We start from the raw sequence: 24,627 nt of genomic DNA on the forward strand, positions 1-24,627 counted from the left end.
AGCAGGAGGAGGAGGGGGGGGGGTTATTGTGCAATATGCGTATTGTAAAATCGATGTGAAATTTTGATACGTCTGTTGGATGTGTTAAGTGTTAAAACCGCTGGTGTATGCTATGTAGATGGGTGTTTATACAAATATTTACGTTTTGTTAGCCGTATAAGGCAAAAAATACGTTGTTGATACGTATTTAGATGTAATTGAGATTTCGCATTGTGTATTGCGTCATGTTTCTTGAATGACCTATTAAAACACCGTTTTGTTTTTCAAACCTCTTGTTTTGATATCCAGTGCTGATTTTGAGCCGATGAAAAGGGAAAGGACTGAGGAAAACGGGAAATTGTGAAATTCACGACTTCCTTCAAGGTATCACACCGGTAATTATTTTCACTATATATTACTATAGAGGGAAAAAATCATTAAAAATCAGTTTTAAAACAAAATTGATGCCGAATAACGCAGTCGGACATGTTCTATGTTACCTATCTCGTCTGCCAACACCAGAAAAAAACAACACCCAACGCTGCATTTTCGAAAATAAATTACCCGCAAACAAGACTACCCTCAAATACACGTGTTTTTCACATGTGTGTAAACAGCCGGAGTGCACCTCAGGAAGTAGCCTCAGCTACCAACAGCAAATAGTTCCTTTGTATACACTTGGTTATTTCTACAAATTACACAAAATTTCCTAATCAGGGGTACAAAAATTAAGAGAAAAGAAGAGGAAATGAGAAAAATCGCGCAAGGAAAAAAAAATGTCTTTGAATATATGGAACTACAATTGATTGGACAATTACCGGTGTGATACCTTGAAGTCATCAGGGGTGTTGCTAAAACACGGAAAGGAAAACGGACCGGAACGGAATATATTAATGTAGATAAGATAACGGTAAAAATCGGGGGGGGGGGGGGTCATTTTGATTAAAATCAACAATTTTGGATTTGTTTACAAGCGATAAAACAACTTCATCTTAAAATTTTGCATCATAAATTGATTAAGCGAATTTAGTTAAACGTAAGTATAAGAATTTATGTAAGGCATTTTACAAGAATTTTGAAATTTCGGCATTGACAGAGATGTTAGTGAGCAGTGACACCTATGGGTAGATAATGAAAAGAACACACGTGATTTATAACCCCCCCACCCCCACCCCCAACCCCCCCCCCCCCCGTGGCAAAACGTCATTAACGCACATGTACATGTATTTACACATAATACCATGTATGTGTATACTTACAACAGGGAGTGTGATATGTATAAAACAATGATAATGCATGATCTTATTTACTCAACAAGTTAAACATCTTGTGTTTGATTTATTATTTTTTAACTAACAGGAGACTTAGTAACCACAGCACTCCAATCGTAAATAGGGAGAACTTCTGGCTGTTAATTTATAAACTAAATACTTGTATAGCTTAACATTTGGATTAATAATGAGATGACTTTTAATTCCATTCAAGCATAAATTCTGTGCTAGCTTTGTAGCTATTTCATGTATTATGAAATAAATCTGTTAATTCTTCTTACTATTGGTCGTAAACTTCACATTAACATTGTTTTTGTTTCAATCTTTCTTTCCCGCTGAATCTCTTCAGTTCCAACACTAATCTGCAGGATATCGGTAAATGTACGAACTTTCACATAGATTCATCCCAAATGAGGCAAAACTGTTTTCTTCACCGGACTCGTTCGCTTTAAAATTTGATGTGATACATAAATGTATATTGTACCAGGTGTAGAACTAAATTCAAATTCAGTTATCTTAAACATATATAGTTCGATTACAAGCACATTCGATTTAAAAAGGCTATGTTTGGGGGAAATTGTTCAAAAAATTATTTTATCTTTTACAATGTTGTTTTCGGGGAGGGGGTGTACCTTTTATTCATTGGATGGGCTCATAAAATCTTTTCTTACCATACCAGCCAGAATAAACTAATAGAATTTGAAAGGGGTTCAATTATAATTCGAGTCTTTTTCAGTATGTTTATCTTATTTATTTTTACTTCATTTGTGAAACAACATACTGTCATAATCGAGGGGGGGGGGGTGTGTGACAAAGCCGGGAAAAAAGATTGTGCCAACAGGCGCTTGCTTGATATTTTTATTAAAACTTACTATGTAAGTGCCTGTTGGTACATCCATCCACAAAATACACCGTGTTAAAATACATAATAATGCATTAGTATGAGGTATCATGAAATGGTGGATTCTGAGGATGACTTCCTGTTCTCTCTGTGATTTCTACATCCCTTGTTCATAATAAGCCTTTTGATTTTGCAAAATGTTGACCTCCTCATAACATCATTGCACAATATGTTTTCCGTTTCGTTTCATCTTCCGTTCCGCGTTTTAGCAACACCCCAGCCATCATGGTAAGGTTTGCTTTGGCGTGCTTCCGTTTTAGGGAGTATTCAACTAATGAAAATATTGGAAAGAGATACTAGTATCTTTTTTTCTTTGAGAGATATCTCTTTTTAAACGATTAAAGAGATATATCTTATACTTTGAGAGATATCTATCTAGGGATTCTTAGAGAGATATCTCTTAAGTAAAGGAGATATCTCTCAAAGTAAAAGAGATATATCTCAGAGTAAAAGAGATATCTCTCTAAGTGAAAGAGATATATCTCAGAGTAAAAGAGATATCTCTTTATGTGAAAGAGATAGCTCTCTAAGTGAAAGAGATTTCTCTCTAAGTGAAAGAGATATCTCTTTTTTAGAGAGATGTCTCTTACGATTAAAAGATATCTCTCATTTTAAAGAGATATCTCTTTAAAATAAGAGATATCTCTTTAATTTAAAGAGCTATATTATTTTTCGAATAAATATTAAAAGGGCGTATTGCCATACATATGTGATTGTGTATTTTATTCAAAGGAGAATTTTATCTAAGTTTTGGAACTCGTATCCAATCCTATTGTCTACAATAAAATGTTTCCTTGAATACGATAAAATGCTTCATTGAATACAATAAAATGCTTCTTTGAATACAATATTTTACCAATAATCTGTTATACAATCATAGTTTATGCTCCCGTGAACTCAGATTACACTAACCTAATATCAAAACGTCAATAGTACTGTGTTTTATTTTTAAAGGTGTTGTCCAACCAATCACAAATTGTTGAAAAAGGCCACCTTTAATCAAAACTTTCACCTTTAATCAAAACTTTCACCTTTAATCAAAATGTTCAAATTATTTTATTTGGGTATTGATCGCTGTACTTAATCTCATTGCAAAAGTTTTCATTAAAGATGATGTTCATGTTAAGAATGATTAAAATATACGACCAATCTTCAATCTCGTATTTACTCAACTATCTAGAAACTTGTCATATATTCAATGGTTTCGTGGCGCAGTGGTTAGAGCAATGATCCAACGAAGTATTAGATATTTGTGATTCAGATTTTTCTTTACCTTTCATCTGTTTTTGGTTGTTGTTTTTGCTTTTGTTTTTTGTTTGTTTGTTTTTTTTTTTTTTTGTGGTGCATATGTTCTATAATAAGGGTTTTATTGTGAAAGTCACACTTTGAAATATTTTCAGACTTTAAGTTAGAGATCACACAATAATACCGCATAGATATGAGGAGTTCGTTTACTTCTATAGGTTCGGACATTTCCAACTTGTATACGTGGCTACCGATCGAAACACTAAAGAAAACGGGACCCCCCCCCCTAAAAAAAAATTGTGCTCCTTTGTTTGCTGACCCGCTTTATGGTCTTATGAGGCTGGATTTATTCAAAACCTTCAACATGAGGAAAAAAATATCTTGCTGTGGCCTTCAACTCGACATTTAGATATATCGACGACGTTTTATCTATTGATAATAATCACTTTCACTTAAACGTTGATTCGATATATCCAAGTGCACTCGAAATAAAAGACACCACAGAGTCGTCCACATCTGCTTCGTACTTAAAGGACATGTCGCACGTTCGTAAATCATTTAGAAACTGAAGTAAATTTTATCACAATATATGTATAAAAAAAAATATCTCCCAGTTTTTAAAGCATAATTTCATGTTTGATTTAACATTTCAATCGACTCAAATCGATTTCCTGATTTCGAAATTTCTGTCAACAAAGATAGCGGATTGCATGATGTCGTGACGTCATATGCGACAATCGCATTTCTCTCCGATCAGCTTTTTGTGAAGAAACCTGTTATTATTTAACTTCGTTTGATACCAATGTGGTACGGGTGTATATATATATGTATATATATATATATATATATATATATATATATATATATATATATATATATATTACATCAATGACGAATTTGTTTTATTAGATATTATTCCTCTACATTAAAACTGTTCAACAAGAAAACGACGAATGGAATTTATTGATATAGCTTACTGCATACCGTGCATACTGACATGCATGTACACGCATCTACATTACTTTAACAGTTTTTAGCTCACCTGAACCGAAGGTTCAAGTGAGCTTTTCTGATCACATTTTGTCCGGCGTCCGTCTGTTTGTCTGTAAACTTTTCACATTTTCATCTTCTTTTCATGAACCACTGGGCCAATTTCAACCAAACATGGCCAAAAGCATCCTTAGGTAAAGGGCTTTCAAGTTTGTTCAAATGAAGGGTCATGTCCCTTTCAAGGGGGAGATAATCACAAAAATTCAAAAATAGGGTGGGGTCATTTAAAAATCTTCTTCTCAAGAACCACTGGGTCAGAAGAGCTGAAATTTACCTGAAAGCTTCCTGACATACTGCAGATTTAAGTTTGTTCAAATCATGGCCCCCGGTGGTAGGATGGGGCCACAAGGGGGGATCAAAGTTTTACATACAAATATATAGGAAACATCTTTAAAAATCTTCTTCTCAAGAACCATTGAGCCAGAAAAGCTGATTTTTACATGAAAACTTTCTGACATAGTGCAGATTCAAGTTTGTTCAAATTATGGCCCCGGGGGATAAGATGGGGCCCCAAGGGGGTCAAAGTTTTACACACAAATATATAGGGAAAAACTTTAAAAATCTTCTTCTCAAGAAGCACTAAGCCAGAAAAGCTGAGATTTACATGAAAGCTTCCTGACATAATGCAGATTCAAGTTTGTTCAAATCATGGGCCCCGGGGGTTGGATGGTGCCACAATAGGGGATCAAAGTTTTACATACAAATATATAGGAAAAATCTTTAAAAATCTTCTTCTCAAGAACCACTGAGCCAGAAAATCTGAGATTTATATGAAAGATTTCTGATATATTGCAGATTCAGGTTTGTTAAAGTAATGGCCCCCTGAGGTAGGATGGGGCCACAATAGGGGATCAAAGTTTTACATACAAATATATAGGGAAAATCTTTAAAAATCTTCTTCTCAAGAACCACTGAGCCAGAAAAGCTGATATTTACATGAAAGCTTTCTGACATAATGCAGAGTTAAGTTTGTTGAAAACATGGCCCCCCTTGGGTAGGATGGGGCCACAATAGGGGATCAAAGTTTTACACACAAATATATAGGGAAAATCTTTAAAAATCTTCTTCTCAAGAACCACTAAGCCAGAAAAGCTGAGATTTACATGAAAGCTTCCTGACATAATGCAGATTCAAGTTTGTTCAAATCATGGGCCCCTGGGGTTGGATGGGGGCCACAATAGGGGATCAAAATTTTACATACAAATATATAGGAAAAATCTTTAAAAATCTTCTTCTCAGAACCATTGGGCCAAAGAAGTTCACATTTACATGAAAGCTTTCTGACATAGTGTAGATTCAAGTTTACAAAAATCATGGCCTCTAGGGGTATGTTGGGGCCATAATAGGGATTACGGTTTTACATGCAAATATATATGGAAAGTCTTCTGATATGGACCAAGGTGACTCAGATGAGCGTTGTGGCCCATGGGCCTCTTGTTTAGTTTGCATTATTTATAATTTACAGTAATATTCAATAACAATCGGATCACGCACTCGTCCTTTTCCGTTACCGGTAAGAAGACTCGGACGTGCATCGGTGCAAGAGGTTCATTTGCTGTTACGGAAATAGCCGAGTAGTTACGATTGATTCAATTAATTAATAATGTTCTTCGTTTATATGTAAAAAAAAAAAAAAAAAAAATGATGTCTTGATGTGAATATTTTACTTATAATCTACGCCTCTATCAAACGAAGTAAACATGGCGAAATAAAAATATAAAAAAAACCAGTTGCTAAAATAGTACGTGGATAAGGCAAAGCTGTTTACAAGTAATATCAAATATATAATATATATTGTTCTAAATCATGAACGTAGTCAAAGGTACAATAGACACAACGACAACCCCCCCCCCCCCACTTTAAATTATTTGCATAGCGATGTCGCTCAATCAAGGTACTTTTCCTGTCTGAGGATGCGTTGAATAATGAATACCTGTTCAAATATTTCACTTTATATATTGCAACACAGACGATTCAATGATGATATACTTTATATATAGCAAACACTCAACAGGAACCGGTAATTTTGTCTGTCATAATGACTTAGTGGTCTGTACCACAGCATCCCTAGTTTAAAAAAAAACACAACTACAGGAATTGGTAATTTTATCTGTCATAATGACTTAGTGGTCTGTACCACAGCATCCCTAGTTTAAAAAAAAAAACTACAGGAATTGGTAATTTTATCTGTCATAATGACTTAGTGGTCTGTACCACAGCATCCCTAGTTAAAAAAAAACAACTACAGGAATTGGTAATTTTATCTGTCATAATGACTTAGTGGTCTGTACCACAGCATCCCTAGTTTTTAAAATAAAACATAGAAACCGGTAATTTTGTCTGTAGTGTACATGTAGCAATGATAGTAGTGGCATGTATCATACCACCAGCTTTTATTTGGGGTGGTATGGTATAGATTAGTACTATTATTACAAACAAAATTACTGGTTCCTGTGTTTTTATTATGTGTGGTATACCCAGTGGCGGATTTAAGGGGGGCGCAGCCGGCGAGCGCCCCCTAAAATTTTCAAATTTAAGGTAAATCGTGGTATCTCGTTTAGAAAAATGTACTAAACGATAAAAGAAGCAATAATTTCTACCACTCCCGGAGAAATGAATGACAAAACTTTTTGATTTCTTGAATTACTTCATTGGGAGAACTTAATTTTTTCCAAAAACCCTTAAAATTTGCGTCAAAATGACACCTTAAAAAATGATAGAAAATAGTACAAAAGACCAAATAGGAGACATATTTCAAGCCCTATAAAATATGTAAAATACAGGAGCTTCCTGGACCTCCACTAGGGCTTTGCCCTGGACCCACTGGGGGCCTCATGGCGGCCCTCAGACCCACTGCCTCATAAGAGGGCGCCCCCCGTAACCGCAATTCCTGGATCCGCCCCTGACACCAACACTACTATTCACTGCATGAAAAAATAACTTTATAAAACTTTACTTCGGAAGTAAATTCTCCTAAAGGTTAACCAAAAATCAAGGTTACCTTTGCGTCAACTTTACTTTAATTAAAGAAGTAATGGTTATCTTTAAGTAGGTTTACGCGAAATTAAACCTATAAAGATCACCTTTAAACTCCTTTACTCTCAACATTTGGCTAAAGATGACCTTTTACGATTTACTTCACATTAAATATATTTTTTAAGTTCCTTTACTTCTAACATATTTTTAAAAATGTAGCGAAAAAAATGTGTGTGTGTGTGTGGGGGGGGGGGGGGGGGGCTCTTAACCTGTCATTGTTAACACATTAAAAATTAGTTTTAACCAAAGGCATAGTGCTTCAGATATAGACTTTTTGTACAAAGAAAAATGTATATGGATTGGATATCCTAAATGTTATATGTAGATATATATTGTATATATTTTCACTTGAACACATCATATCAGAAAACAATGAACAGATTTTCTCCCACGCCCCACAAAAACACATTTTGAAGTGAGGCGAGATAAACACAACATAGGAGCTTGCAAATCTTTTCATCGCTTAAAGAGCTTTGCTCTAGAACTTGTGTAAATTATTATATTGTCTTCCGAGGTTGGATACCACTTATGGAACACATTCCTTATTTACATTGTCTCCATTCAGTTTTGGCTTCATATTTTAATCGGAAGATCTAATTTCCATACTGAGGGTATATCCCCGGATTGTTTTCCTTGGTTATCACAGCAAAACATTTTGCAGTTGTAAATTTGAAATATAATGAATAAGTTGTTCGTTCCTTGCACTTTCAAATTCAATTCATGATGTCCAACACTTTTTTTCTTCAAATTAATATACTTTTTAATTACAAAATAAACAAGAGGCCCATGGCCCACATCGCTCACCTTAGTCACCTTGGCCCATATCTGAAGACTTTCCATATATATTTGCATGTAAAACCTTAGTCCCTATTATGGCCCAAACTAACCTTTGCAAACTTGAATCTACACTATGTCAGAAAGTTTTCATGTAAATGTCAACTTCTTTGGCCCAATGGTTCTTGAGAAGAAGATTTTGAAAGCTTTTCCTATATTTGTATGTAAAACTTTTACCCCCCCCCCCACTTGTGGCCCCATCCTACCCCCCGGGGGCCATGATTTGAACAAACTTGAATCTGCACTATGTCAGAAAGTTTTCTTGTAAATATCAGCTTTTCTGACTCAGTGGTTATTGAGAAAAAGATTTTAACTATATATTTGTATGTAAAACTTGGATCCCCCTTGTGGCCCCATCCTACCCCCGGAGGCCATGATTTAAACAAACTTGAATCTGCACTATGTCAGAAAGTTTTCATGTAAAAATCAGCTTTTTTGGCTCAGTGGTTCTTGAGAAGAAGATTTTTCTATATATTTGTATATAAAATTTTGATCCCCTATTGTGGCCCCATCCAATCCCCGGAGCCCATGATTTGAACAAACTTGAATCTGCATTATGTCGGGAAGTTTTCAAGTAAATCTCAGCTTTTCTGGCTTAGTGGATCTTGAGAAGAAGATTTTTAAAAAATTTCCAAATATATTTGTATGTAAAACTTTCATCCCCCCTTGTGGCCCCATCCTACCCCCGGGAGCCATGATTTGAACAAATTTGAATCTGTACTATGTCAGAAAGTTTTCATGTAAAAATCAGCTTTTCTGGCTCAGTGGTTCTTGAGAAGAAGATTTTTAAAGATTTTTCCTATATATTTGTATGTAAAACTTTGATCCCCTATTGTGGTCCCATCCAACCCCAGGGGCCCATGATTTGAACAAACTTGAATCTGCATTATGTCAGGAAGTTTCATGTAAATCTCAGCTTTTCTGGCTTAGTGGTTCTTGAGGAGAAGATTTTTAAAGTTTTTCCCTATATATTTGTGTGTAAAACTTTGATTCCCCCTTGGGGCCCCATCTTATCCTCGGGGGCCATGATTTGATCAAACTTGAATCTGTACTATGTCAGAAAGTTTTTATGTAAAAATCAGATACCATCAATTTTTCAATATTTTGAACGACCAATACACAAATAGATATGTGGAAATTGCATGCGTAACCAACGCATTATATTAGCGGATCTAGAAGGTCGAGGAGGTGGGGGTACAAGGGTTGTAACACACACACCTTTGATTTTGGTTTTTAAAAGAGAGTGCGAGAGAAAAAGAGAGATATCGGAGTATGTATTAATATTTCTCTGGGAACATCATTACTGCATTGTATTGATAGTAGGATAAACTCTAAATTTCAATAGTTAGGGGAAGGGGGGAGGGGTTAAAAACCCCTGTAAGTTTACGTCATCCGAAATCGATTTTCACACACTGATTATTATCATTATTTTCAACATCCATCAGGTTTTTTTAAGGTTAATGAAAACTATGTGAATTTAGTATTTTTTGTCATACATTGACTTTTGATCACACCCTTTAGTAATAAACGTTGTAAATTCCTTTGTTATTTCAAATACTTTTTTACATTGTTTTTATTTGATATCTAACGTATAAAAACCCAAATGCAGACGATAAAAAGAAACATATCATGATATCAACATGTTCACCCCCCGATAATTTTCTAGACCCGCGTCGGACAATGTCAATTACATGTATGCTACATGCACAATGAAACCGTATCTTATGTAATCTTTCCGTTGAAATCTGAGTTAGTTTGTTTTCTTTTTCGTGTGCGATTCAATAGCTTGAAAATATTTTTTGGTTCAAATCAACTTTATATGTACATTAAACCTGCACTGAGTGACGTAGCATTAGGATTAGCCCCACACGTTTTCGAGATCATTCTTTTTGCCGCTATTATCACAGGCAAAGTTTGCCATTTTTTAGGCCTGTTCGTGAGATTTCTTTGAAATATTAATCGTGAATTGTAGTGGAAATATATAGTTGTAATCAAATTAACTGGAGTTCAAATAAAGTATCAACCCCTGTCCTCTTACCCCCAAAATTTTGGATTTAAAGTTTTGATTTCATTTTTGAGTTTTGCGAGATAAGAATTTTCAGACAATTGTGAAACCAACTTCTTCTCCGGTTGCCCCTCCCTCTTTCCAGGTGACCTTTGTTTATTACAGATTACTTTTAAATGTTTCGGGATTCATAATGATATTGTATTAGAACTTGTACAGAAATAAACATTTTTTTCCTAAACCCAACAATTTAATTTTTTTTTATATATGGCCGCCTCCGGTCAAGACGGTGTTTTTCAGCAGATTAATGATTTTCGCGATTCAACGACTTTCCAGCATGTCAATACAACGCGAGATTGTCAGCGTTCGTCTAAGGATAGCTGCTTGCCAGTTGACTCAATAGACTGCGATTTTCCCCGAGGAAAATGGCGACATTGTCTGCGTTTTCACGTCGCAAACAGTGAGCAGTGATTGTTATGAAGTCAATCCCCATTACCCAATGCAAACTACATATATGTAACAACTGTGTCACTTTAGTTTGTTCACAGGTGTCTACTTTTCATGATAATGTATTAAGCCACTGCATTAATTTTTCCTCAACCCAACAATTTAACAAAATTCTTGGCAAAATTTAAAGAGACACTACAGCTCATTTTGCGCAAAAATCATGAAATGACAATTTTCCCAGCGCTTTCTCAATTTTTGTTGCATTGTTGAAAGTATGAACTTTGCGAAAATAACACTTATCTAAAGTTAAAAATTATCGTTTTAACGTTAAAATTAATACTTTTTGATGGCCTATACACAAAATATCGAGTCTCCTCCTTTCAGTCTTCAGACGCATGCGCATAGACAGTAAACAGTGCAGCATGTCGTCCAGAGAGAGAAAGTGTAGTTGATAGATCTAGAATTTTGACAGATTCTGTGAGAAAAGAGGTAAAATTAGAATGAGATAAAACTCATACGTGAAATAAAATTTACCTTGGTATCAGTTTGACCGTTGGAAAACAAAGAGCTCGGAGAAACACATGTAACTCAGTGGCGGATCTAGGATATCCGAAGAGGGGTGTGAAAGTCAAAGATTAGCCAAAGTAATCGGCCATTCTGGTGCAAAATTTGGATTTCCATTCACAATCTGTGGGGTAAAAAGGGAGGGGGATCCTGGCCCCCTAAATCTGCCATTGAGACTAGCTGCGAAGACACCACGTTTAAAAGTAAGTGTTATTTTTATCTGAACACGACACGTGTTAGTTGTAAAAACATCGGTCAGTGGGAACATGGAAGGTTTCTGTTGAAATAATGATTTATAATTACTTATTATAAGGAGCAAGGAAAAATCTTATACTTGAAAGGTGAGTGTGGACCCCTTGAAGGGGAATTTAAATAATTTCCTTCAGAACACCTTTGCTGTCATTCAAAACCACGTGATGTAAATAAGCATTCAAAAGTCCGAGTCAGCATGAAGAAACCTTTGAATTCCGAACGATCTTCAAAGCGCATTTGAGAGTAAATTGATGCATCCCAATTGTTCAAAATTGTCAGCATCGATATGAAATTTATCATTTTATCAATACATGGTTTTAAAAACACTTTATTAAAATGTGGAAAATGAGCTGTAGTGTCTCTTTAACGATATTCAATGTAATGCTCCAGGTCGACATGTTATGGCCGTGTCCAATTTCCGTGCAGTCCGTGTACGTTCAGCTCAATGGCGTGTCATCTTTATCACATATCGCTTGTCAAACACTATTGAGTTTTTTTGATGTTCCAATTATAGAATGTTCCCTATGATAAAGTATTTAGTCATGGCATTCAAAAATTATAGTCGGATATTTTACATTAAATACCACGAATTATTTTTTGTGGTCATAATAATATATATAAACCTTTGTCCAAAAAATAGATATATATAAACGACGTCATTCTTGATTAGATCACTTCCGTGGTACATGTATGTAACAGGCACCTGTCCCGCAGACACGCATGCGACTTCTCCAAACTTATAACATAGAATGGGCTCATAATTAACCGATAACCAGTGAGTTGTTAAAGGCACACTTTGTAATATTTCAACACTACATGTAAACATGTATACAGACAAACCAGTAATTGTCAAATTGAGTGAATATTTTGTCAAAACTTTCAGAAAGAGAAGTGATGCTTTAAAACTGCAAAAATCATTATAGTTTATTATTCATATGTTGGTATAATACTGGTATTGTCCATTTACTTGTACACCTGATTCGCAATTCATATATGTATGTACTCGTTTCCCCAACATGCCACATGTAGTTTGCAGTCCATGTAACCTGTTGTTAATGTTGTAATCTTTCTTATTTGAAAATTCCTTCTTTTTAAGCTGTCTTGCTGTTATGCCCTCCAGGCCCAAAATTGGAATAAACTTAAATTATCTTATATAGCCATTGATGACGATTAATTCTAGTAAACCAATGTACAAAATAGTGGATCTAAATCATCTATTCGTAATTACCATGGAAACTACAAGTTATAAGATATATGGCGTACTATATCTCTCCAATTGATAAAATTGTCGTACAATTCTTTATCTATCGAGTCTTCATTACACTACAGTGTTTTTTTCCCGTTTCTAAACTCGACAATGTTAAACACATATATAGGGGGGGGGGATCCAACATCCGAGTTAGATAGAAAATGAATTACATTTGCCTATTTCTATGCATTTGTAGTCGTAAAACATCAAGTTATATTACCGGGAATATATTGCGAAACATTGTGCGTGTCCCTCCACCCCATCCACCCGAAAAAAGATTATGTGTTCATTGCAAGGTAATACCACCGTCAACATCAATAATGCAACACGTAGGAGATGACCAAATATTGTTTATTTGTGGTTTTCGCCCCATTAAATATCATTCCTGTTGAGACGTTACAAGATGTAGGCGAGATGTAAAGTTTCGACTTCTGCATGAGGCTCAGGGCCGTACCGATAAAGGTTCTTTAACATGCCAACGTCTACCGTGACATCTATTTATAAGGTCATAACCGAAAGACCCGTGATTATCACTTCTGAATGTCAAGCGTTTGGTGAAGAAGTAATCACTACCTATGTTAACGTCTTTGGTTTGACGCGATCACAGCACGAGCGAGGCTCGAACTCACGACCTCCATGTCATGAATCAAATCTAACCACTGAGATCACGTGATTAGCAGATAGTAAAAAAATGACGGTGATACAAAAGTATGCATCTAGTCTGGAAATGATTCTTTATTTCAATGATTCTATAAAGTTAGAGGTTCCTCCCATTCTTTGTGTATTGGTATGTAGGGTGAGGATTTTTCATGTACCCCTCAGAAAACATTCATCCCAAAATCATGATTCCTGAAAAAGAAAAAGAAAAAAATCAATAATTACTGTATGAATGATCATTTCCTGTAGCTCTAGATAGACAGGATATAGTTTGAATACGTAAACCGTTTGACAAGCCGTCCCTCCCCCTTTCTAAATTTGTTTAGGGTTCCTGAATGAAAATAATCTGTTACTCGTCTTAATAAAAGAAGAAAACAAGCAGAGGGGCGTGGTCAGACTTTCCGATGTTCTGTATCTGCTGACTCCACACCTGACATTATTTTATAGAAAGTTTCTCTTGACTTACATCTTTCTGAAAATAAACCGATAATCATTTCTCCCAGAAATATACTACCTGATCGTATACGGTAAACGTTCTAGAGATTAAATCACACCAAACACAAGTGTCTGAGTTTGTAGATAGAAAGAGTTTAAAATTACACTCCCCCCTTTCTAGAATGTGAAGGTTTGCCGCCACGTGATGGAGAAACCTTTCCTTATCTATCAGTTGACTAGACACATTTACATTTCAATACATTTATTTACAAATGTGAAAAATAGCTAATTTACAAACAACAACTGCTGTAGTTATATATACGCATATTTACATAGAAGATTTTTTTTCCTCGGTCAATTGATTAATACCGCTAAACATGACCCGAGTGGGACACGAAACTGGTGTAAATATTCCGATATCTGAAAAGTATAGTTGAACATCCGTTCGCCCTTTCAAGTCGAAAATGAAATTCACGGAACATTAATTATGAAAAGGTCAAGTAAACAGCTGTGGCGGATCTAATGGCGGAACTTGGGTAGCTGCTACCACCACCTAAGCTTTTTTTTATCCGCCCCGAAACAGGTAACTGATTTGTTTGTCTAAAGACAAATTATTTCTATATATGTATTTCATAAATACCCCTCCCTTATAAATGTAGTAATTGTTTACATTAGAAAGTTTAAGTGGCTATATAAATGGAGTTTGGTTCATTTGCGTAAATGATCGCATTTCCCGTTTAAATCACGTGACAGGACGGAAGGTCTATATATATAGTGTAGCTGGGCCCGCACATTAAATTCACTCATCATCAGCAGGTCGACATACCAGGACGAGGCGGCTGTACAGAGGGCGTGTAGGATATTTACAGGTTAGACATCATTATTTTATAATACGCATTGCACAACAACTAAAATGTTAGAAATGTATCGGAAAATTGTTTTAAATAAGTAAAATTATTAAGATATGCTTACCAGTGAGCATCTTAATTTCATGTAATTCAGAGCGCAGAGGAGAGGGGCGGGGAGGGGGGGTTACATGTATATATCTATATTAAACATTTCATAATCTTAATATATTAAAAAAAAAATCATTTATGATAAATGAATAAAATAAATAAAAAATCAGGCTTTATATAATATTTTAATTGATCAAAATTGGAATAAGTCTCGCCGATTTTGTAGAAATTAAGCCATTCTTCCTTTGTGTATATTTCCTGTATGCTACAAACAAGAATTCTGAAACCTAGACAGCCATTTCTTATTTTGTGTAATACATGTACAAAGTTTTTAAAGTCACATTGGAAGATGCGTGCTTGTATCGAGATAAAACCTTGATACATTATTTATTACTAACAGATCAGCATTTAATGTAAATATATTGTTTTAACCAGTTCAAATTAATATTAAAGCTCATTTCCTTTCTTGACAGTTAACTACTCGTGACCCCTGACGCCAGAGATGGACCCGCGTGCTCAGGACGTTCTGCTGTGTGACCTCTGTGAAACTGACCCCCTGCAGTATTGCTGTGAACATTGCGATATCAATCTTTGTACTGACTGTGTCAGTAAACATCTCTCAGATTCCTCTAAAAAACACAAAATCGTACCCTATCATTTACACAGAAAGTTTACTCCCAAATACTCAACATGTCTGAAACACGCCGACAAAGATTGCGAAATGTACTGCGAGAGCTGTCACATTCCTGTGTGTATTACATGCATCTCCTCAGGTAAACACAAAGCTCACGATCTATCAGATATTCTGGAAAAACTCAGCTCTAAAAAACAACGCATACAAAAAGATTTAGAAGAACTCGAGAACAAGATTTACCCCCGATATACGGAAATTTCCTCCGCTGTCCAAACTGAGAAAGCCGAAGTAGAAACGAATTACGGAAAACTGGCCACAACTGCTGACCAACAAGGAAAAGTCTGGCATCGCGAGGTCACCGCCATTGTCAACAAACGGAAAGCAGACATTGTAGAGACAAAAACTAAACATCTCTCTCTATTAGATAAACAAGCAGATGAAATCACGCACAGAATGACTGAAATCAACCAGGCCATTCTAGAAATGAAAAACATCCTGGACACCAATGATATCTCCTTAACATCAACTTACAAATCTAGAAATGACGAATTCAATAAACTCCCTCCTAAAATCAAAGTTACACTACCAAGCTTATCTCTTCCAACAATTAACACAGAAACACTTAATGAGATGTTTGGTTTATTAACCTCACTCTCCGTTACAACAGTCAAAACACTGCTTGATGAGCCGCGACTTACCGCCACCATAGACACTGAGTATATACAACTATCCAGTGTTAGCTGTCTGAGTGAAGATCAAGTCTGGACATGTAGTCTGAATAACAAAACCATGAAGCTGCTCAACCTCCAGAGTAAACTACTGACATCAATACAAACCAAGTCAGAGAACGAACCGCGGGACATAGCAGTGACACGGGACGGATATCTTGTTTATACTGACACTAGAGATGGAACTGTTAACTTAATTAAAAATAAACAGATACAGACTGTGATCACACTACAGGGGTGGATACCTCTCTCTGTCTGCTGCACCGCCGCTAACAATCTCCTGGTTACCATGGTCAGTGATGATAGAAACCAATCCAAAGTCGTGCGTTACTCCGGCTCCACACAGAAACAAAGCATTCAGTTTGATGATCAGGGTCGTCCTCTGTACTCATCTGGTGGTTATTATAAATACATCAGTGAGAATAGGAACCTGGATATCTGTGTGGCTGACCGGTCAGCTAGTGCAGTAGTGGTGGTCAATCAGTCAGGAAAACTCCGATTTAGATACACTGGTCATCCCTCTAATACCTGGCAATCATTTACTCCAGTCGGCATCACTACAGACAGCCAGAGTCACATCCTGACAGCAGACTGTGACAATCACCGTATCCACATCCTAGATCAGGACGGACAGTTCCTCCGTTACATTCACTGTGATTTACGCCGTCCATTAGGTTTATGTGTGGACATCAGAGACAACCTCTTTGTGGCTGAGTGTCGCACTGCTGAAGTGAAGAAAATCGAATATCTATAGACACAGAGTTAATTACACATCTCTACAGTGTTAATTACATCTACCAACACGGTGTTAATTACATCTACCAACACAGTGTTAATTTCAGATCTCCAGTGTTAATTACACATGTACAAGGTTCTGTGTTGATTACCGTAATAAACACGATGTTAATTACAGTCCTGTGTTGATTACAGCTGTGTTAATTGCACCAGTGTTTGAGATTAACGCGTGCATTGACAGTAAATTTGTGTTTGTTTATGAGTGTTTGGTTGAACTTTATTTTATTTGTTATCTGTGTTATGTTTCAATGTATATATTATAGATAAACATGATTTAGTGTAAAGTCTTACATTATTACTGTCAGTAAAGATAGATAAACATGATTTAGTGTACAGTCTTACATTATTACTGTCAGTACAGATAGATAAACATGATTTATTGTACAGTCTTACATTATTACTGTCAGTACAGATAGATAAACATGATTTATTGTACAGTCTTACATTATTACTGTCAGTACAGATAGATAAACATGATTTAGTGTACAGTCTTACATTATTACTGAGTACTTACTTAGATATGTAACACTGTAACAGACAGTGACCACAAACGTCCAGCCTCCATAGATCTTCAGATACAAGGTCACAGTCTTCTGTTTATCACGTCAATCAACAACACGTATCTAAATCTCCACAATTCTACAAAATAAATACTCAGAAATTAAAATCATGACTAAATGAACCTGTAATTAAGAATTATTCTTTACAAAAGGACAGATTTAGTTTATTACAACAATTAATTAGGGCCCCTATTATAAATAATAATAATAATAATAAGACCTTTATTTAACCAGGATTACATATTTAGCGATAACGCTAGTTTTCAATATGGTCCTGCATATAACATACATACAGACAGATATTAGTAAAATAAACACAGATTAAAAGAAGTAGAATACATATAAACTTAAGAAATAATTATGAATGTAAGATAAATAGAATACAAAATGAAGCTTAAAAAGTATGGTGATAATCTCTAAGATAATTTCTCTTAAAACACGCAACACTCGTTGAGTTTCTTATGTTTTGACTCAAGGCATTCCACACTGTGCTCCCTGAAATGCTGAAAGATCTTCTATAATATTCTGTTTTTGCCCTGGGTATATACAAAATATTTGAATAAGAATTTCTAGTTTGCCTCTGACTGACTTCTGATACATATTTAAAAACATTTAAATAATCTGGCATTAAACCATGTAAAACTTTATACACTAAAATGACTTTTCTATAGACAAAGTAATCTGATAGAGGCAACCAGTTAAGTTCTGTAAACATGACATTAGATGGTGTTTCAAAATTTCTGATGTTAAGAATTACCCTTGCAGCTCGTTTTTGCAATATAAAAAGCTTATTCACATTTTCAGCATTTCTTGGATTGCTCCATATAGTACAACAATATGTAAAATGTGGAAAAATCATAGTATTAAAAATCTTCAGCAGCGCATCGTTTGACATAAAATATCTTATTCTTCTTAAAATGCCAATTCTCTTGGAAATCTTGTTCATAAGTGATTCTATATGACTTTTCCAGGACAAAGTTTCATCAATAATAATACCAAATAATTTTGACTCCTGAACACATTCTATGACATGGTTATTTATCACTAAATTTAATTTTCGATACTTTGATAATTTTTGTGCCGATCCAATAAGCATACATTGAGTTTTAGACAGGTTTAAGCTTAATTTATTTTCCTTAATCCACATTATACTGCGCTGAAGATCTTCATACATCTTTGACTCAATATTTTCCACTGACTTATCTGTTACATCTTGTGAAGTATCATCTGCATACATATTTACATGAGAATGTTTCAGTGCTTGTGGATAGTCATTAATATACAGGATAAAAAACAATGGGCCTAAAATAGAGCCTTGCGGAACTCCAATGGTTACATTTCTTTCCTCCGATAAATTGCCTTTCCAAATAACTCTCTGTGTACGATTTGTTAGATATGATTTAAACCATTATAAAGGTGGGAGCCCTATAGTGATCAGCCTGTGTGTCGGTACATTGACTGGGCTTAGTCCATTACAACAATTAATTAGGACCCCTGTTATATAGACGGGAGCCCTATAGTGATCAGCCTGTGTGTTGATACATTGACTGGGCTTAGTCCATTACAACAATTAATTAGGGCCCCTGTTATATAGGTGGGAGCCCTATAGTGATCAGCCTGTGTGTCTGTACATTGACTGGGCTTAGTCCATTACAACAATTAATTGGGACCCGTTATATAGGCGGGAGCCCTATAGTGATCAGCCTGTGTGTCAGCGCATTGACTATGCTTAGTCTATTACAACAATTAATTGGGACCCGTTATATAGACGGGAGCCCTATAGTGATCAGCCTGTGTGTCTGTACATTGACTGGGCTTAGTCCATTACAACAATTAATTGGGACCCGTTATATAGGCGGAATCGTTATTGTGATTGTCGTCATGGTCTTGACCTTGGAATTTGACCTAATTAAGACAATATCTTCTGACCTATTTAAGGAAGGGATTTCACATTCTATATGTAGATTTCTTATGAAAAAAATCTTTCATTTGATGCAATGTTTTTTATGTCATGGCCTTGATCTTGGAGTTTGACCCACTTTTAACAATACTGCACCTAACAATATTGCCTAAATTATATAAGATATAGCATTCATATTTTGTGTATGAATTCATAATGGCAATTCTTTTCATTTGATTCCATGGGTATGTTTTACCTGGTACCTTGACATTGGAATATGATCCAATTTTAACAACACCTAACCAAGGCAATATCTCATGTACTAATTGAGGTTGAATTTTCTTGTTTTGTACATACATTCCTTATGACATGACTTTTGATTTGAAAGTATGATCTTTGACCTGTTGACCAAGTTTGACTCAAATCTCCAAAACATTAACCTTGCTCAAAACTTATGAATGGTAAGTGATGACTTTCATATATCTTACGTGCAGTTCTTGTAGCAAGACCTTTTTGTAACAAAGTTTGTGACATTGTTTATTAGCTCACCGGAGCTGAACGCTGAAATGAGCTTTTGTGATCACCTGTTGTCCCTCTGTCTGTAAACTTTTTCACATTTTTGAATTCTCCAAAACCACTGGGCCAATTTCAACCAAACTTAGCAAAAGGCATCCTTAACTGAAGGTGATTAATGTTTGTTCAAATAAAGGGCAACACTCTTCTCCAAAGGGAGATAATCACAAAAATGCAAACATAGATTTGGGTCATTTAAAAATCCTCTCAAGAACCACTTCGCCAGGAAAATTGAAATTTACATGAAAGTTTCCTAACTTAGTGCAGATTCAAGTTTTTTCAAATCGTGCCCCCCCCCCCCCCCCCCGAGATACAATAGGAGATCAAAGTTTTACATGTAAGTATATAGGAAAATCTTTAAAGATATTCTCAAGACTTTCTGACCCAGGAAAGTTCAAATGGACATGAAAGCTTCCTGACATAGTGCAGATTCAAGTTTGTTAAAAGCATGGCCCTTGTGGGTAGGATGGTGCAACAATTGGGGATAAAGGTTTTTCAAGCAAGCTTACAGGGGAAATCGATTTAAAATCTTTAAAAGAGCCACTGGGCCAGAAAAGTACAAATTTACATGAAATTTTCCTGATATAGAGTAGATTCAAGCTTGTGCAATTCAGGGTAGGTTGGGGTCAGAGTAGGGGATCAAGGTGTTATATGCTGATATATATATAGGACATATGCTTGAAATATCTCTTAACTATTGAAGCTAGGGCTTTCATATTTTTTATATACATTATCGAAATATCTTCCATGTGTTCAACCGCCACGGTGGTCTAGAGGCAGAGTGTTTGTCCCTCATGTAGAAGGTCAGAGTTCGAATCCTGGCTGCGACAGACCAAAGTCGTTAAAAACAGGTAGTGATAGTTCCATCGCCAAACGCTCTGCATCATGTGTCAATGTCACGGGTCCTCAGAGATGACCTTATATACGGATGTCCCGTGTCACAGTAGGTGTGGTACACTAAAGAACCCTCACTGTTCAAAAGCCGTAAGAGCCGAACATAGGCTTACATTTGAAGCCCTTCAATGGTCTTGGTGACATCTCCATATGAGTGAAAAATTATCGAGAGGGACGTTAAACAAAATACAATCGATCATCCTTTCATGTTATGTAATGGCGTGTGATCTTCTGACCTTGACCTGGAAGTTTGACCTACTTTTATCAAAAACCTTACCTATACAATATGTTCTGAACTAATTAAGGCAGATCTCCCATATTTTGTAGATATATTTCTTATGGCAAGACCTTTCATTTCATAACCTGAACTTTGACTTTGTGATCTTGGAGCTGACCTTCTTGCAAGAAAACATAACTTTAAATTTATCCGGAACTATTTTAGGTGGGGCTTTTGTATTATGTATATAGATTCTTTATGACAAGGTCTTCTACACAATAGTGTTTTATCTTTTGACCTTGGAGTTTGGAAGGTTTTCAAAAATGGTCCCTGACCTATTCAATTTCTCCTGAACGATTTCAGTTAGGGCTTTCATATTTTGCATATATATATACATACATACATACATATATATATATATATATATATATATATATATATATATATATATATATATATATATGTTCTTTATGGCAAGACCTTATTATTTTGTGAGGTTGGACCTTGTGACCTTGACATTAGAGCTAAACCTACTTTTTATTATTATTATTATTTATTATTTACAGTATTTATATAGCGCATTATATAATAAAAAAATTACTCTAAGCGCTTTACATTTAAATAACAATAACCTACAATTAAAAATTGAACATATCTAAAACAGTGTAAAAAAAAATATTCGTTTCATTAAAAGAATATGAATTCTAGCACTGGCTTACACAAAATCGTGATTAAACTACAGAAAATACATACAAAAAGGTTTCATAAAAAAGAATATTAATACTGTCACTGGAAATGGCTTACATAAAATCGTGATAAGCAAGTCTGAAGAAGTAAGTTTTTAAATTTTTCTTGAAAAGTTCGAAAGAATTTTCGTTGCAGATGTAACTTAGAAGGTTATTCCAGAGTGTGGCGGTTGCTTTGTCAAACCTTCTGTCGCCATACGTTTTGGTCTTAACTCTTGGTGTTTGAACAAGCATGGCGTTTTCGGATCGTAAAGACCTTGATGGATTGTAAGGACTGACCAGTTCTTCAAGGTAGACAGTAGACAAGGTAGATATATATTTGACCTATTCGATATCTTCTGAACTATTGGAGGTAGATCTTTCATATTTTGTATATCATATTGATTTCTCATGGTAAGACTTTTATCTCATACTTGGACCTTTGTCAATGTGACCTTGAACTTTGACTTCCTTTTAAGAAAACGTAATCTGTTAAATATCTTCAGAATTATATCTCGTGAACTATTTAAGATGAAACTTTCATATTCTGTATTTAGATTTCTTAAGGCAAGGTCTTCATATTATACCATGATATGTGACCTTGGTTTTATCCAGAACAGGAAGATCATGTTAGTCATATTAGTTTGATGCATCTTGCATGTGAATTCATTTTCAGTTATGCTTTGATCACTTTGGGCTAGGTTGGGGTTATAATATGGGGTCAACATTTTTCATAGGAAAAAATGTTTATAAAAAATATTTTAAAAACCACAACAATTTGATGGATTTGAGAGATAAAGACAGCTGAATAATTCAAACTTCCAAATTTGGAGATTTTGATATTACGTGTATCTAACATAGAAAAATGGGAAGAGTGTAGAATTAGTGATTATCATTCCCTAGGCGAGTCAGAAAACATTCCTGAAATTATCATACTAAAACAGGAATCACTGAACCCTGTGTAGCTGATTATACCAAAGGTAAGTTTTTTCTAAAATATGTCAAACCCCAACGTCATTTGAACAAACTTGAATTCCCGTCATGCAAGGATGATTTGTACCAAACTTGCATGAAATTGGCCTGCTTGTTCTGGAGATTGATTGAATATTGTTTAATGTCCCTCTCGAGAATATTTCACTCATATAGAGATGTCACCAATGCCAGTGAAGGGCTGCAAAATTTAGGCCTATGCTCGGCAATCCTATAAATTGTACCAAAATTGCAATGCACGTCCATGCGCGTACATGCACATGCAGACAAAATGACTATCGTTTAGTTTTGTGTTTGCATCCCACACTCTTCCATGTTTTTTTTCCTGTGGGTACATTGTTCAAATATTGACAACATGTATTTGAACAATTTTAGGTATATATTAAAAGAATGAATAAATTATATACATGGAGTTGTGCATGTATATACAGAAAATAAGACATAAAATTGTAATGAAGTATGTGCCCCTATGCTAAATAATAGAATAAATAAACAATATTAAATTTTACAATGGATATCATAAGTATTCAAGATTATTACTTTAGAGGTTATTTTGTATTCAGGGGCCTGTATAAAAACTGATTACCAATAAATAACATTTACAAGTATAAATTTGGTAGTAAGTTTTCTGGTTATTGGGTCAATGGCATAGTCAACATACAGAATTTGACCCATGGTTGTTGAGTGTCCATCATGTTTAGGGGCGAAATCAAGAAATCAATGTCGGGAAAAAAAATTAAATTCAAATAGTTAGGGGGCCTCAGGGGGAGTAAAAACTCAAATAAGTTTTTGTCATCCAACATCGATTTCACTTTAGTGGAAAAAAGACAAGTGGCTGTTAAAAACCACATAATAATATATTACATTTTAATGAACATTAAATAGTTTAAATGTACACTTTAATTTGTGAATAAACAGAAGTAAAAGTATAACAGTATTATTCATACTCACATGCTTTTACTTGTTAATCGATTAGTTTCAACATTCATAATATTTAGATTTAAGGGGAGTGGGGGTGTGATTTCGTGAAAACTATGTAAAACGTATACGGTACCAATTTTGATGTGAATTTAGTTTTTTGTCAGACATTGAACTTTTGATTTCGCTATCGCCCCTTAACATGTTAAATGATTTAAGAATTCCTCTCAAAACTTAGAGGTACATGTACACTTGCATTAAATATTTGATGTGTGTCTTGCCCAAACAGCATTTAGTATTAGGACTAACTTATTGACAGGTGCAATTAAACCTAGATACATTGTACCTTTATGATAGTCAATAGTCCATAAGTCTGGATATCTACAGCATGAGTGAGCTGTAATGGCATGCCACAGGCCTTTAGAGCATCTGTCAACACCCCTAATTCAACAACTCTCCTCCCATGTCCCCAATTATCAGTGGATTTCACCATCTGTTCAGCTACAATCTCTTCATGATCAACATCTGCAATATAGGATACACATACCTATTCAATCATTATATACATGTATATACATTACCCATCATAAATTAGTATAGTATATACACAAAAGCTTTTAACACATTTTGGCATGAAATATATTCAATATAATGAAAAAGAGCCAAATTAATTCACTGAATTTAACTTTCAATTAAGCTCAATAAAATAATTAGTTAAGGGTACAAATTTATTCAATATATGTGAAACAATAATGGACTTTCAATATTTTGGTATAGTCTGTTAAATTGTTATTGATTTATTACAGTTGAAA

General features: G+C 35.0%; 1 protein-coding gene and 1 long non-coding RNA gene across 2 annotated transcripts in view; both read left to right on the plus strand.

Annotated features, from left to right (window-relative positions):
• LOC130050896 (uncharacterized) overlaps positions 1-24,627 on the plus strand; it is an 80,819-nt gene that overhangs the window by 24,486 nt on the left and 31,706 nt on the right. The window lies entirely within an intron of this gene.
• On the plus strand, positions 14,656-17,362 carry LOC130050895 (E3 ubiquitin-protein ligase TRIM71-like). The gene is made up of 2 exons (XM_056151742.1): positions 14,656-14,794; positions 15,355-17,362. The coding sequence occupies exon 2, from the start codon at positions 15,384-15,386 to the stop codon at positions 16,995-16,997; it is 1,614 nt and encodes a 537-aa protein (XP_056007717.1). The 5' UTR covers positions 14,656-14,794; positions 15,355-15,383; the 3' UTR covers positions 16,998-17,362.

This window comes from Ostrea edulis, chromosome 10 (genome assembly GCF_947568905.1).
Source record: "Ostrea edulis chromosome 10, xbOstEdul1.1, whole genome shotgun sequence".
NCBI lineage: Eukaryota > Metazoa > Mollusca > Bivalvia > Ostreida > Ostreidae > Ostrea > Ostrea edulis.

Coding starts and splice junctions, on each gene's coding strand:
- LOC130050895 (XM_056151742.1), top strand. CDS start 15,384: ATGGACCCGCGTGCTCAGGACGTTCTGCTGTGTGACCTCTGTGAAACT.